The sequence below is a fragment of the Phoca vitulina genome, unplaced genomic scaffold (assembly GCF_004348235.1).
Source record: "Phoca vitulina isolate PV1807 unplaced genomic scaffold, GSC_HSeal_1.0 scaffold71, whole genome shotgun sequence".
In the NCBI taxonomy this organism is placed as follows: domain Eukaryota; kingdom Metazoa; phylum Chordata; class Mammalia; order Carnivora; family Phocidae; genus Phoca; species Phoca vitulina.
Window position 1 is genome coordinate 11354345 of NW_022589774.1, and position 16513 is coordinate 11370857.

The 16513-nt window shown below is 41.5% G+C and overlaps 1 protein-coding gene across 7 annotated transcripts in view; it reads right to left on the bottom strand.

The window, feature by feature from the left end:
* EDEM3 (ER degradation enhancing alpha-mannosidase like protein 3) overlaps positions 1 to 1758 on the bottom strand; it is a 69236-nt gene extending 67478 nt beyond the window's left edge. For all 7 annotated transcript variants that reach the window (XM_032393067.1, XM_032393062.1, XM_032393066.1 and 4 more), the window contains exon 1: positions 1373 to 1758. In XM_032393067.1, coding sequence (XP_032248958.1) covers positions 1373 to 1533 — 161 coding nt within the window. In that variant the 5' untranslated portion in view covers positions 1534 to 1758. The remainder of the gene's footprint in view (positions 1 to 1372) is intronic.
* Positions 1759 to 16513: the final 14755 nt, after the last annotated feature.

The following is a 16513-nucleotide window of genomic DNA, read 5'->3' on the forward strand; positions in this document are numbered from 1 at the left end:
GAGAGAGAGAGAACATGGAATGGCACTAAACATATTATTCTACAACTTGCATTTTTTTTTTTTTTTGTCTTGGGAATGTATCCTGGATAGCCTTCCAATGATCTACCTCCTCCCTAATGTCTGAATATTATTCCACAATACGGATGCTCCAAGGAACAGTTCCATTCTTTCAAAATGCACAACCTAAAAAAAAAAAAAAAGCACATCCTTGTACACCTATCTCTACATCAATAGCGCTTGTATTTCTGTAGGATTGATTCCTGAGACGGGATTAATGAATCAAAGAGTACACACAATTTAAATTTTAGGAGATACTGTCAGTAAGTTACAGCAATTTACACTCCCACCAAGTCTTTTCTCACACTTCGACTAGTCAGTACTCTGTTTCATACTTACTAATTTTTTTTTTTAAGATTTTATTTTTAAGTCATCTCTACACCCAACGTGGGCTCAAATTTACAACCCTGAGATCAAGAGTCACAGGCTCTACTGACTGAACCAGCCAGGCGCCCCTGTACTTATTAATCTGATGGCAAAAACAGCTATCTCATTGTTTTAATCTGCATCTCTCACATTTAAGAGGTTGAGTAACTTTTCATATTTATTGACCATTTGCATTTCCTATTGAATGAATTAACTCTTCATGCTCTTTGCTCATTTTCTTACTGGTTCTTGGCTTTTTTCTTATTCATTTGTGGGACCTAGCATATATTAGGAATATTGACTCCCAATTAAATGCTGTAAATATAAGTGATAATTTTATGACACTTTCGAAATTGATAAAACTACTTTGAGTAAAGTGAACAGGTATACTTAATTGAGGCTTCTGAATAATACCATTAAATACTGTTCTATTAGAAAATTCAGCGCAAGAAAACATTGCAAGGAAATGGTAAATGTGTAAAGTTCAAATTCCAATGAACGCCCCCCTTTCCGTAACAGGTGTAAAGACTATTTCCTTAACTACTGTGAGATCAGCCAACATCTTCCCAGCTAGGAGCTCACTTCTGCGAGAAATCTAACCATGTCTCCGACTAAAGACAACCGCAGGACTCTGACGCGTAGTAGCACGGGCTGTAGCCCCCTTCACGGGCCACTGACATGGCAGCTGCGTTGACACACGGCGGATGGCCTCAAGGAGCCTGCACATGTCACCGACGGCCCAGGCGACACCCCGACGATCCCTCGAGGTCGCACTGCAGGCGACGGCCCGCACCTTCCCGGACCCTGTCCTCCCCGCCAGGGTCCTCGCGGGGCAACAGCCATCCCAATCGCGACGAGAGGCCACTGCGCGCCCGGGTCGCAATGACAGGCACCTCGCCTGTGGTCCGCCCCCTAAGGAAACCCACCCGAGGCTGCCAAGCACCCTTACCCAAGCTTCTGTCTCTCCTCCCTACTCATGGGCGCGGCCCCCGCCGTCCAGACGGACGTGGCCGACACCAGGCAGAACGCGGCCGTCGCCGCCACCAGGCTCCATGGCGCTCGCTGGGGGACCGAGGACCCACAGCCCCGGCCGCCGCCGGCTTCGCTCATGGCCCCACGGTTCCGCGCACGCGCAGCGGCTACGCCCGGCCGGTGGGACACATTGTCGGACGCCGGTGGCAAGGGTGCTGCGAGCCGTGCCGAGGGCGGGATGCGGAGCTACGCGAGCGGCAGCCGTCGCCGATCTGCTTCCCGAAACCACCGAGCCGGTCTCCAGCGCCAGCGCTGCCACCGCCCTCCGCCCTCAGCAGCCCCGAGCACCTCCCCCAGCTTTCCGGTGTCGTAGTCTAGGAAACCGCCTCCCCCAACGCTACTTCCGGGTAGGGCCCAAGGCGTTGAAGCTTGGGACCAATGGGGACCGGATCGGAGAGGGGCTGGCTCCGGGGAAAGGAGAGGGCATTGGTCGAGAGAAGTGAGACGTGGACAAAAGGCGGGACTGGGGAGGGACCTCTGGCTTCGGCCCGCCTCCGACCCGTGAACTTGCGACCCGAAGACTACAATTCCCAGCGTGCACTGCTTCCACCGGCGGGCTCGCAATCCGACTCCGCTTGGCTAAATTTCCACTCGGGGTGGGCGCGCTGCACCCTGGGACGTGTGGTCGTCTGAGGATCACGGGCGGTGCCTGAGATCCCGCTTTCCGCTGCATCTTGCAGCCAGTCCTTGCACCGGGGCTGTCAGCTACAGAGTCCTGGGGAAGCTGTCAACTATTTATCCCTCTTCCTGCGCTTGACGCTCCCCCGAGGGCTGGCAGAATGAGGCTCACACGTCCCCAGCTCGGTGCTACACGCTTTAGGGACTAGTGTTGGGGTTGTCTTCTGCTCTCGGGGAGATTACAGAACGGTAACAGCAAAAATGACTTGACCTTTGACGCAATGTGCTAAGAGTTTTACTTGCGTTCTCTCTTGCACGCTTCTCAACTCTTAAGAAGTAAGTACCGTCATTCCCACTTTGCAAATGAGGAAACCGACGCTGAAGAGGTTGGGTAACAAGTCCTCGTCACACTGCTGGATTAGATGCCCAACCAGCCTCTATGACTCAGGAGTCCTTGCATGTAACCGCATCCACAAGGATTAAAGAGGACACGTACTTGATTAATAATAGTTCTCTAAAAAGCTCAATGTAAGGAGAGTAGAGTGAGCTGCAAAGAAAAATTATTGAAGGAAATTGGAACTTGCGATTTATTTTGATCACTGAGTCCCACATTAACTATTGGTAAAATAAGGAGTAGGTTCCTCTTGAAAAAAAACCAACAACACATTTTTGTGTGTGTGTGATAATTCGGTAGGTCGGTGCGGAGTTGAGGTGCAGATGTGATCTCTGTGACCACAGGAAATCACCTACTGATCCTCTCAGCATCGTTCAGCTCTATTTCTGGAAACTTTTCTTCCTTGATTTCTATCAGCTTGCATCATCCGCTTCCCTCTCAGACCCACCGTTCATGTGACACCAATGACTCTTCCTTCACTCCCCACTCTACTCATTCTTAAAACGCTGGTGTTCCCTATATTTTAAGGTTTTCTTTTTGTCTTTCTTTCTCTTTGTACATTATTCTTTGGTGATTTCTTCCACTCATATGGATTCAGCCATCATATGCCTGTGGTTGATTTCTAAATCCGTATCTGTCGTGATCTCTAGACCCCCATTTCCACCTTCCTAATAGAAATTCCCTTCTCTCTGGCCCAAGGTAGCTCAAATGTAGTATGTTCACTGGTTCAAATTAATGCGTTAGAATCATCTTCAACTCTTCCTCCTCCTTCATGGTCCACACCCACTCAGTGGCCAAATTATATAGATTTTACTTCTGCTATCTCTACCTGCTGTCACTCCTACTTCTGCTCAGCTCAAGCCTCATTATCTCTTTCCTGAACCATTGCAGTTGTCTCCTAATTATCTCCCTGCCACCCTACTTTTCACCCCATTGTTACCAGAGTTGGCATTAAGGACATCTACAGACCTTCTGAACATGTCATCTCCCTTCTACCCCTGCCCTGCCCTCAGATTCATGTGATAACTAACAAATTCACATGTCCTACCTTTCTATGCCTTCGCTCTTACCTCTGCTATCCCACCAGCTTTGTCTGTAGAACACTCTACCCATTAAATCTTTGCTCAGATTCCATCTCTACAAAACCCTTTCTTTTTTAAAAAAAAAAAATATTTTATTTATTTATATGACAGAGAGAGGCACAGCGAGAGAGGGAACACAAGCAGGGGGAGTGGGAGAGGGAGAAGCAGGCTTCCCGCTGAGCAGGGAGCCTGACGCGGGGCTCGATCCCAGGACCCTGGGATCATGACCTGAGCCGAAGGCAGATGCTTAATGACTGAGCCACCCAGGTGCCCCTCTACAAAACCCCTTCAAAAGCTTACAGCCATTAGAAGTCATTCCCTCCCCTGTTCTTTCATTGTATTCTATGTTTATGATTGTGTTTTTCACAGTCAGCCATGTCCACTAGAGTGTAACTGTTTGGAGGGTATAGACTTCAGCTTAATTATGTGTATGTTCCAAAACTCCGCACTGTGCCTCTGCTGTTATAGATGCTTAATAAATGTTGAGTATACCTGTTTCCTTATTCCTTCAGTTTCCTTATCTATAAAATAAGGACTAATATAGTCCCTTTATCTACTTACATGGAGGCTGTGAAAACACATGAGGTCATTTCTGTACAACATTTAATTTTATTCTTTTTATGGACTTGCAACCCTATATCGGTTCCATCCTGGATCCTCTTTGGCAGCTTTAAGGATGAAGTTAGCTAAATAAATAATACCTATGAATTGTTCTTGGTGCTGGCATAGAGAACATGACAAGCTAAAGGTCAATACCAACATCCAGTATTTGAAAACTAGGAACAAAGAAAATAGAAAAATAGGGGTTCCTGGGTGGCTCAGTCAGTTAAGTGTCTGACTGGCTCAGGTCATGATCTCAGGGTCCTGGGATCAAGCCACGTGGGGCCCATGTTGGCCCTGGTCAGCCAGCATAGGCCAAGTTTGTCCCCCCACCCAAGTCACACCATGTGGGGCTTTGCGCTCAGCAGGGAATCAGCTTGTCCTTCTCCCTCTGTCCCTCCCCCTGCTTGGGCACTCTCTGTTTCTCTCTCAAATAAATAAATAAAATCTAAAAAAGAAGGAAAAAAAATAGAAAAATAGCCAATGACCTTCAGTTTTTATTGAAATGTAGTCAGGTCAATTATTTGTAGTAGATTATTGGTAGTAACTCAGTTTTCTTTATCTTCCTGATGTTCCAAGCCTTTATAAGAAGTCAAGAATTGACTAGTAACTATCATTAACAAACAATGTTCTCAAGAATAAGTTCTGGCTTTTAATGTTTAGCATTTTCTGTCCCCCACTTTGGCTTATTTGTTTTTAAGCTAACACTACATTTAAAAAGTGTCTGATGAGAACACGGAACACACTTTTGTTGACTTGCTAAATAATAAGCATTTTTTCCCTCCTTTACTGAAATTCAATTTCTAGTCAATGCTTGAGTCCATTTGTCACCAATCTCTGCAAAACTGTGAGTAGAAAAGCTTGCATGGCCTAAAAAGCATTGCAACTTATCATATGTAAGGTGGAACCCATGGAAGTGAAAGAAAAATATATTTCCAAAGTGTATTTCAAAAGAGATTCCATTTTAACCCCATGATGGAAATAATCGAAATTCTTAGCTACTTGGCCAGTTATGGACACTAGGAACAATTTACATTCATTATTTTAAAACCTATACATGGTATTTTAGAACCTATACAGTTAGTGATAAAAAAGGATATAGGAGTTAGACAAGAGAAACCTTGGTGTGTTATACGGGGCGGGAAACACTGGTGGAAAGCATTAAGGAGAATAAGGATAAGGACTTCAAACAATATGGAAAAGATTTTAGATATGTAAAGACCATTAAAAATGGTAAGAAATCACTATACTACAGAAATAAAAAGCTTTTGGGGCACCTGGGTGGCTCAGTCGTTAAGCGTCTGCCTTCGGCTCAGGTCATGATCCCGGGGTCCTGGGATCGAGCCCCGCATCGGGCTCCCTGCTCGGCGGGAAGCCTGCTTCTCTCTCTCCCACTCCCCCTGCTTGTGTTCCCTCTCTCACTGTGTCTCTCTCTGTCAAATAAATAAATAAAATCTTAAAAAAAAAAAAAAAAAAAAGAAATAAAAAGCTTTTGCCCAGCAAAGGAGACCATCAACAAAACAAAAGACAACCTAATGAATGGGAGAAACATTTGTAACTGATGTATCTGATAAGGGGTTGATGCCCCAAATATATAAAGAACTTATACAATTCAACACCAAATAATCCAATTAAAAATGAGCAGAGAACATGAATAGATATTTTTCCAAAAAAGACATACAGATGGCCAACAGGCACATGAAGAGGTGCTCAATGTCACCAGTCATCAGGGAAATGCAAATCAAAACCACAATGAGATATCACCTCATACCAGTCAGAATGGCTAGACTCAAAAAGGATAGGAAATAATAAGTATTGGCAAGGATAGGGAGAGAAAGGAGCTGTTGGTGGGAATGAAAGGTAGTGCAGTCACTGTGGAAAACAGTATGGAGGTTCCTCAAAAAATTAAAAATATATGATCCAGTAATTCTATTACTGGATATTTATCCAAAGAAAATGAAAACACTAATTCAAAAAGATATATGCACCCCTATGTTTATTGCAACATTATTTACAATAGCCAAAATATGGAAGCCCAAGTGTCCATCCGTAGAGAAATGGATAAAGAAAATGCGGTGACTATATAATGGAATATTACTCAGCCATAAAAAAGGATGAAATCTTGCCATTTGCAACAACATGGATGGATCTAGAGGGTATCATACTAAGTGAAATAAGTCAGTCAGAGAAAGACAAATACCATATGATTTCACTCATGTGAAATTTAAAAAACAAAAGAAACGAACAAAGAAAAAAAGAGATAAACAAAAAGCCAGATTCTGAAATATAGAGAACAAACTGGTGGTTACCACAGGTGGGGTGGTGGGGGGATGGATAACATAGGTGAAAGGGATTAGAGCACACTTAATCTTGATGAGCACTGAGTAATGTATGGAATTGTTGAATCATTAAAATGTATACCTGAAACTCATATAACACTGTGTTAATTGCACTTGAATTAAAAAAATAAATAAAATAAAGTTGTCAAAGCAAATGGTTAGAAATAAGAGCCATTTATAAAATGCCCTTTTACCAGTTAAAAGAGTTTGTTTGCACAACATTGTAGCTTATGTAAATATGTATGCTCACCAGGTGTTCTCTTTATTTTCTTCCTTGGATGGATCTGGACTTAGGGAGTGGGAGGAGCCCCAGTCAGAATCATGTGGAGTCACAAACACAAGGGTGGGGCTGCCCTTCACTCTCACTGCTGGGTAATAGTCCCAGGAGGCTGCTTGCAGCTGTGTGAGACTGACCATTACAGAAGCAGTTGCCCCTAAATGACTTGAATTCTTTAGTACAACAGATCTAATTACTCCCAAAACTCTAGTGTGGAAGTTGAAAGTAGTGGTTTTGTCATTCTTCAAATTGCTTCTCCCATTATTTGATAGTGGGTGGAATTTGCAGAACACTTCTGGAGAACCCAATCTTGCAAACATTAAATACAGACAGTAATTCTACATTCACAACTAGGGACTTTCAGGCCCTAGAAAGACAATTTCATGAAGAAGATAGTGAATGTCGTGGGCTGACTTCAGGCTTGGCTGTTGGACTTACCCAAATTCCAAGAAAGAGAACAGGAAATACGGAAGATTCGCTGCTGATAAAGATGTCCCCAGGGCTTTTCCCACCTCTCAATCATGATTCAAGATCTTAAAAATCACTTCAGTTTCTGATTATTATCTCACTTCTCTTCCTGACACCTGCACCAGCTGCCTTAGATAAGAGATTTTGCTCCTGGGTCAATGCGTCATGTTTCATGTTAAGCTCACTCTTGTGGTTGGGTGTCTCATTTTGTAGCCATTTTCCATTTACTTCCATGTATCAGAAACAAAGCCAAGTCACATGGCTCTTTCTAAGCAAGTGCATCTTGCCTCTGGCCTCTCTCCTAAATCCCCACTCTGCATTGCCAACACAGTCCCCACTTTGTATTTTAGTCTGGCCACAGGGGTTTAAGTCGGCACCACTCCACATTTGAAGGGGTTTAAGTCTGCACCACTCCACATTTGAAGGCTGACTTCACTAGGTGACCAAGAACAATGACTCTGAGCCAGCTCTGCTACTTACTGGCCATATTATCTTAAGCAAATTACCGAATTTCTTTGTGCCTTAGTTCCTCATTTATGAAATGAGAATAAGAATAGTACCTGTCTCCCAGCATTTTTTAGAAGGATTAAATGGTTGCTGCGCCTAGGTGGCTCAGTAGGTTTAGCGTCTGCCTTCAGTTCAGGTCATGATCCTGGGTCCTGGGATCAGCTATGTTGGACTCCCTGCTCAGCGGGGAGGGGGCTTCTCCCCCTCACTCTGCCGCTCTCTCGCTCTCTCATGCTCTCTTGCGTATGCTCTCTCTCTCTCTCAAATAAATAAAATCTTTAAAAAAAAAAAAAAGAAGGATTAAATGGTTTAATTGTTGTAAAAACCTTCCTCCTTAGGGACATTGTGAAAGTGGTGAGATGATGTGTGTAAAATATTTAGCACAGTTTGAAAGAGCTCAATAAATAGTAGCTATTGATATTCTGGTCATTATGGAGTGAAAAGGAAAAGTCGCCATTGTTGAGAACATTGGATTCACGGGTAGGTGCAGCTTCTCCCACAGGACCATGATTCTACTCTTGTCCTCTTCCTTGGCTTCCTGGTCACCTCCTGCTACTGCAGCCTCGCCATGCAAAAATGTAGCTCTCCTAGACCTGCAACTCAAGAAACTTTTGAATTCATGCCTGGTTTCTGCCATGGAGACCTTGCATAAGCTGTAGAGCTTCGTCCGTGTTTTAGAGTAAACATACGTACAAACACAAGGTACTTTTCTCCCCTCTTAAAATTAAAAGTGGCCTCATCTGTAAGCCATTTGAAGTTATAGAGGTGGAATCGACTTGTCAGAAATCTTTTCAGTTTTTTGTGTGACTTAGCTCAGTTTTTTACTTTGTTTTCACCAAGGTGCATTTTACCTTCAATCTCCATGGGATTTAAAAGATACTCAATTGTACAGGCTGATTTAATTATATATGAAATTGAGGATCAAAGTGAAAGAGGCCCAGTTGAATAGGTCAAAATGCATCTCAGTATTCTGATGCTCAAGAATTAAAAATTAGCTATTTCTGGGGAGTGTGGGTGGCTCAGTCAGTTAAGCGTCTTCCTTTGGCTCAGGTCATGATCCCAGAGTCCTGGGATTGAGTTCCTCATCGGGCTCCTTGCTCAGTGGGAAGCCTGCTTCTCCCTCTGCCTGCTGCTCCCCCGGCTTGTGCTCTCTCTCTCTCTCTCTGACAAATAAAGAAATAAAATCTTTTTTAAAAATTACCTATTTCTGTAGTGATGCTGATTTTACTGATTATCCAAATCTGACATTCTTACTTTCTAGAAACTCCGTTTGCATATATAGATATACATGTAGAAAATTTATACACACCTAATACTGTCTTTTCAGACTTTCTTCCTCTTATCCCATAATCCTCAGACAGAGTGATCCAAATTTATCAAACGTCATCATTTGTTAACCTCAGAGGTATGCTTTCCATTGAAATAAATGTTGACAGTTCTTAAATATTTAAAATTAGCTACTTCCTGGCTTTTTACTCCAGCTTAAAGTTGTATGAAAATAGTACTTTATTTGGTTCTTCTCCAAATCTGTTGAAAGATTCTCGTGCTTTTTCTCTGTTGTGTTTTTGTTTCTTGATTTTTTGTTTTTCTTTTTTTTACAAGTAGAGTGTTTAGTATTTTAGGTGATAAGCCAAGGGAAGGGAAAATTTGTCATGGATGAAAAATGGAATAAATCGTTTCTTTGTAGATTAATTTCCTTGTGGTGTTTTAAAATCAGTATACAATCTCCAATACACATGATTGTACTTAAAACTTTGAGAGATGTGGTTTTAGATACCACTGCCCTCCTGACCACATTTTTCATGGCACCAGGCAATGAGGCAAGCACATCTGCATTGTGCATGGAAATGTACTATTGTTAGTCCACTGCTAATGATTAATAGACCTTATTATTATTTAGAGAACTAGCTTTTGGGGTACCTGGGTGGCTCAGTCGGTTAAGCATCTGACTTCGACACAGGTCATGATCTCAGGGTCCTGGGACCCAGCCCCAAGGCAGGCTCTACACTCAGCAAGGACTCTGCTTCTCCCTCTGTCCCTCTCCCTGCCCCTCCACCACATCTCCCCCAACTTGTGTGAGCACGCTCTCACTCTCTCTCTCAAATAAATAAATAAAATATTTTTCTTAAAAAAAGAACTAGCTCTTAAGCAAATACTAACTTCAGATTCTTCTCAGCCCTTCTTTGGGGGCTTGCACTTAATTTTAGCACCTTGTTTGGGTTGTCAGAGCATCCCACAGTATTGTCTTATGTTTTTATCTGGTTTTCCTCTGTGTCACCTCATATCATTTCACTTTCCTTTCTACTCTTTCTCTTCATCTGGCACAGGCATGTATGTGCACACACACACACACTGACACACACACACACTTTCGTTTGCTTTGTACCCACTCCTGAGCACTGAACTTCAAATCACATGATTTGACTTCTACACCTGGATCTGCCATTTTCCATTCTATGCAAGTCAGTTTCTCTAAGATTTGGGTTTTTTGGCTTTGTTTTGTTTTTTTCATTCCAGATGGCCAACCAAAGTGGGCAGAAGTTCCAGATGTAGAATCACATTAGTGGTGAAAAACAGAGAAATAACTGTTGCAAATATTTTAATCATGCAAAATGACTGGCTTATTTGGTACATAGTGATAGCAGCCACTATAGGAATTGGGATGAAAATGAACTATTCTTCAATACCTCATAACCAGTTTTTATTATTAAACTAAATCTCAGGCCAATTTCTGTCATACATACAGACATTTATTAAGCAAACATTTGTTAGCAAGCAGAAACAGGTAACACTTACCACCTACTCTGTGAGTTTGATGAAGTGCCTGGTCTCTTTCTGTTTGGGAACTGTAATCATGACCTTGCATGAAAGGTTCACTGGAGGCAGATGAACAATATTCTACAGCCAGGACTCTGTCATCCTCACAGTAAGCATCGGACAACTGGAAGACCTCCATCCCACGCACCATCCCTAATGGTCCAGCTTCTTTAAAACATGTTCATGCAAGCATGGGAGTACCTCTAAAATATATTACCTAGTCCACACGACTATCAATGAGAGCCTAGTTCTAATGTCCATTATGATGACTAACAAACCACTAATTCCAACAACAAAAAACTCATTTTTGACATTTGTTATATTAAATAGCACGATCTTTGGTCTGAATTCAGATAAGATGGAAAGATGTGCCTGTCGTACCTACATCCTGATGAGATCACTCGCTGTCATCCTGGAGTGGGAAATTCTGATTGGGGCAACTGACTGTACCTCTAGGGTAACTTAACCTAATTCATTTATAATCTCATACCATCTACGTTGCAGAATTTTAAGGTATACAAGGCAAACATCATCATGATAATATTTACAAAGGGTATACAATGTGTCAGCACCTCCCCCACTCTCAACATGTGAAAATTGTTATCCTTCTTTTACAGACATAGAAAAAGAAGGTTGTATCACTTTGCACAAGTCAAAGCAGGAAAACTGTACAGTCAAGATTTGGATAGAAGTCCAGATCATTTCTACCCTAGTAGGACAACCATAAATTCTGGTTTGGCCTGTGATAGTCTTGATTTACACTGTCCTATTGTCTTTTTTGAATAGTGCCCCCTTTCATTTTCAAAAATGTCCCAATTTAAACAATATATTATATGATCACCCAAACTACATTCTATCACCTTCAAAGTCCAAGGACCTCATCCCCGACCTCTGTCAGATTCTAACAGATCTATGAACACCACACCACAGCAAGTTCTGGCCTGGCTTCTTGCCCCACCACACTATTTTGAATAAAAGGAAGAAAAAACAGTATCATTACGTGGCACAAATTCAGGGAAAGAAAGTCCTACTAACAGGAAATACAAGTCTCCTCCTTTTCTAAGAAAAATGTAATAATGAGTCACCAAGAAATTGGACAGACTAAAGTAATTGATTATAGCATGCAATGAAGGTTATAGGAAGAAGAATAAGACCAACATTGAAATTAAGCTATATGTCCAACCATGTTTGCCCAAGAATATTCATATTGACTAAATTTGGTGTCTGCTGTGTCTTGTTTCTATTTATACTTACTCTGGAACATTAAGGGAATAAACAATTTTTGCACCCAAATTTTACCACTTTGGGTATAATATAAAAATCACACCTTTGGTGTGGAGTTAAATTTACCAGTCAGTTGTGGGAATTGAAAAGCACTTCTCTAGGATGCACAGAAAATTTAGTTAAAGAGCATTCCTTTTCAGGCAAAACCAAAATCCCTTATCACTGCCATGACCTTTTCCTGAAATGATAAAGACAGCTGCCAGTGGATGTGGGCTGAGAAAGGCTGGCCTTTTCTTGTATGAGGTTTACCATGGCAGAGACACATAGGCATGTGACCCAGTAATGAGCAGGCTTCCAGGACTAAGAAGTGTTCTTGTGTGAGGGCAAAGCTGCTCTCTGTGACTCGTCATCCCATGACTGGGTTGACTATAGAGGCTCTTATTCTGATGTTTTGCATGACCCTCTCTCTGAAATTTACAATTCTTTGAAGCTTCTGCACCAAGCTTAAGCTGCAGTCACCCTCTCTTCCCACATCTGACATTGCCCGAGGCCTTGCCAAACGTGGGCTCTCAGTAATAACTGGCAGCAATGGCGGAGTGAGAACATTTGAGGAGACCAACAAGTCCACCTAGACAACCGGGAATTTTCTGGTTAATTCTTTGCGTTGTGCCTTAGATTTGGTTAGATACAGTCTTTTTCTTTAAGTTCTAGAAAGCTTTTTACTGGGGACAGGGTGGGGAGGATGGGAGAAGGATACAACCACATGGTAAAATCTGTTGCCGTGGTCTAGAAAGGCAGATAAGTCTTTTGAGTAGGGAACACTAAAAAGGATAAAATATAATTTGTGTGAAACTTACACCTATTTGATTTATTATAAAATGGGTTTTGGCTCTTACCTACATCTTGAAAAATACCTTCTAGGCATTTGTGGTGTCATGGACAAGGTGGGAGTCATGGGAATGTTCTGAGCTGGGAAATTAGGAGGGATGTTGTCTACATCACATTTTCCAAAGAAGAAAATTCCATTCTTTCCTAATCTAATAAATGATCACGGCCCCCCTTTCTTCTTGTTAGGACTGTAAGAAATGATGACTAGTGTCTAATGAGTTTTAACACCATTCTAGGTGCTTTAGGTGTATACATTAATTTTTATCCTTTTAAAAATTCTGCAAAGTAAGTCCTATTAGGATCCTCATTTTCCAGAGGGGGAAGTGAGGCACCAAGGGGTCCTCTGCCTCCCAGCTGTTGAATGGCAAAGGCCGGTCTGAACACACATGGTTTGGCCCTGGAGGCTTCTTTCAACCAGCCAATACCTTGCCTCTTAAGTTACTTTCTAACATGGGTTAACATGGGGGCACCTGGGTGGCTCAGTCTGTTAAGCCTCTGCCTTTGGCTCAGGTCATGATCCCAGGGTCCAGGGACTGAGCCCCAAGTCAGGCTCCCTGCTCAGTGGGGAGTCTGTTTCTCCTGCTCCCTCTGCCCCTCCCCCACCTATCCCCAGCTCGAGTGTGCTTTCTCTCTCTCTCAAATAAATACATAAAATCATTTAAAAAAAAAATGGGTTAGCATGTTCCTGGCTGCATTAAAGTACAAACCAAAAATCTGTAACTTATAAAGGTTCAGTATGCTGCTCTCATATTGGAAAACATCACAAACTTCTTAACGTCACTTGTAAAACAATTTACTTGACTTATAGGACTTATTTGATGTTACCTTTATTTTTTTAATTTATTTTTTATTTTTTGAGAGAGAGAGAACATGAACAGGGGTAGGGGCAGAGGGAAAGAGAGAGAGAGAATCCCAAGCAGGCTCCATGCCCAGTGTGGAGCCCAACACAGGGCTTGATCTCACAACCCTGAGATTACGACCTGAACCGAAATCAAGAGTTGGATGCTTAACTGACTGAGCCACCCAGGGTCCCCTGATGTTACCTTTAAATGAGTTTTTTTGATATTGAAAAACATCCATTGACTCAGTATTTACTTTTCTCCTTCCAGACATAAAGCACAAAATTGAGTATGCACAGAGTCTGTGGGGGAAAAAAATCTCTCTGATAAGAGGTAGGATATGTACACAAATCATAAAATGAAAATAAGTGCCATCAGAGAAAAGCAAATAAAGAGCTATGGGAATTCAGGGAAGAAAAGCTGCCCGATTTAATGGCCCGAAACTCCAAAGAATGTCCCATCTTCTTGAGTATCCATTATAATAGCTACTGTGTCTAAACTATGATGAAATCTTTGAAGACATAAAGAGCAGCTATTATTAATTAGAGAAGAATTAGAGAGCTATTGTTAATTAGAGAGAATTAGAGAAGCTATAATAATTTAGCATTTCTTGGTCATGAAGTAAGATTAATTGAACTTCAGTAAAAATTTATCCCACTTAAAATACTATGACTACTCTTTTCTGACAAACCATGTTCCTCATTTCCCTGAAAATATTGTTAAAGTCTAATCCCTAATGAAAGCAGTGCCTAGCACAGTGTCTTGTACTAACAGGAACTTAATAAGTACATATTAATTTGTTTGAAGACTACTTAATTAAACCAGCCTTTAGCACTTGAGTGCACATTTGAACATAGCTCTATTATATCATTCTCAATAGTTACTCTCTGTTGTTTTCATCATACTTGATTCATCCTTCCATTCATTCATTAATTTAGTCATTCAACAAACATTTTTTTCAGAAGTAGTAATCTGGATTGATGCTTTTATTTCTTTATGATTTGAACAATTTATTGGAGTGTGGTGCCACTCACCAAAATGGAAACCATAGGATGAAGGACAGTTGAGGAGAAGGGGGATAGATGATGAGTTCAGTTGGGGCATGATGAGTTTGAGTGGAAGGTGCCTGTTTGACATCCCAGTGAGGAATACAATAAGCAGCCAGATGTGTGGGTCTGAATATGGAGATAGAGAAAGAGAGATATCCAGGCTAAATAGAAAAGAGAGTCATCAAGCACCATGGGTGGGAGTTAAAGCCATGGAAAAGTTGTTCTTAACCTCAGGGGTAAGGACCCTTTGAGAGTCTTCCAGTTGTTTCAGTATGTCCATAATTATAAGCAGTAATATAATATATGCATAATTATATTCAGTAATCCCATAATTATATGCAACAAGTCCTCCCCCTGGAATGTATTTCTCCAAGAGGTTCATGACTCCGGAAAGGCTAAGAATGATAGGTGAAAAGAGAAGGTTCAGGAAGGATCGTTGGGGATCTCCAAAATAAGAAGTGGAGGAAGAATAGCAAAGAAAGGAAAGCCAGAAAGTTTAAAAGCAAACTAGGAATGAGTCACTCAAGTCAAAAGATGAGACAGTTGGAAGGAAGGAGTAGCCAATAGTGCCCCTGTTGCAGAAAGGTCAAAAGACATAAGGACTGAAAGGTCCTTATCTTACTTGCAAATTCCCTTAAGGTGGTTCTGTTGCAGTGAATATTCAGTAAAGGTTTACAGAAAAATTAAATCCATTAAATAATTTGAGAGGAGTGAAGAAAATTAATCAAATTCTATGCCAATGGCAGATTTAATTAGGTTTGCCTTTACATCAACGAATGAAAGACATATGCAATTAGACAATGGCACTTTATTAGGTCATTTTATAAAGTCTCTTTTAAGTGATGAACTGAATCAGTCTCCCAAATAACTAGAACCAGCTTTATACACAGGTGAAGTAGGCAGCCACTTCCAAGGAGTAACTAAATAGATCTATGTCTTTGTATACTTCAGTATCCCTCCTACTGCTATCTTACAGTGCTCAAAAAAAAAAACCAATTATTCTGGAAGCATGTACATGTTGAATGGATTATGTCACCTAGGAGGTGGGTCACATTAACTGGCTAAAATGTTTGCAGAAATATCATTAACCCTACACGATCATGGATTGCTACCTCGAGATTAACATAATGACTTTTTACTTGCAAACCTTTTAAGTTTACAAAGATTTCATAAATACTACATTGTATCATTTAAACTAACAATCCTCCGAAGGAAGTAGTCATAGAGTCTTTTTTTGTAGGTTAAAAAAACCAAACAAACAAGTCCCTGTGTCTTTCAAGGAGATATTCTCATATATAAAGATGGTTAAAAGTAATAGACAGAAGTTTTGAACATGGTACAAATGATAGTGAGGATGATGCTAAACCCTTTCATGAGTTAAGGTATAAGCCAAAGTCCTGCAAGAAAGAGATCCCCACATACAATGATTTATACAAGATAGAAAGTAGTTTCTCTTCCAGATAACATTCAGAAGCAGGTGGGTGATTCAGGATGGATGGGCAATTCTACTCCGTGACGTCATCCAGGAGCAGGTTGCTATCCCATCCCCTGGGAGGCTGCTCTCTGGTAGAAGCTGGTTCACCAGCATCACACAGACCTTCCAGCTGGCCTGAAGAGGAATGGGAGAGAGGAGGAGGAGCATTTCCTTTGTAAAAGATGTGACCAGGAAGGTGCATACGTCACCTATGCTCACATCTCATTGGAAAGGAATTAATCAATTGGTCACACCTAGCTACAAGAAGGGCTGAGGTGTTTTTTTTTTTTTTTTTTTTTATCTCTAATTCGGCAGCCATGAGCCCGTCTTAAACTCAGGAGATTGTACAACTAGAGAGGAGAGGAGAATAACAAATATTGGGAGATACCTGGCCGTCTATGCCAAACTCTTGCTTTGGTATTTTTACAGTCATGATCATACTTATACTGAAGATGCCAATAGGAGTTTTTGAAATGTCTATG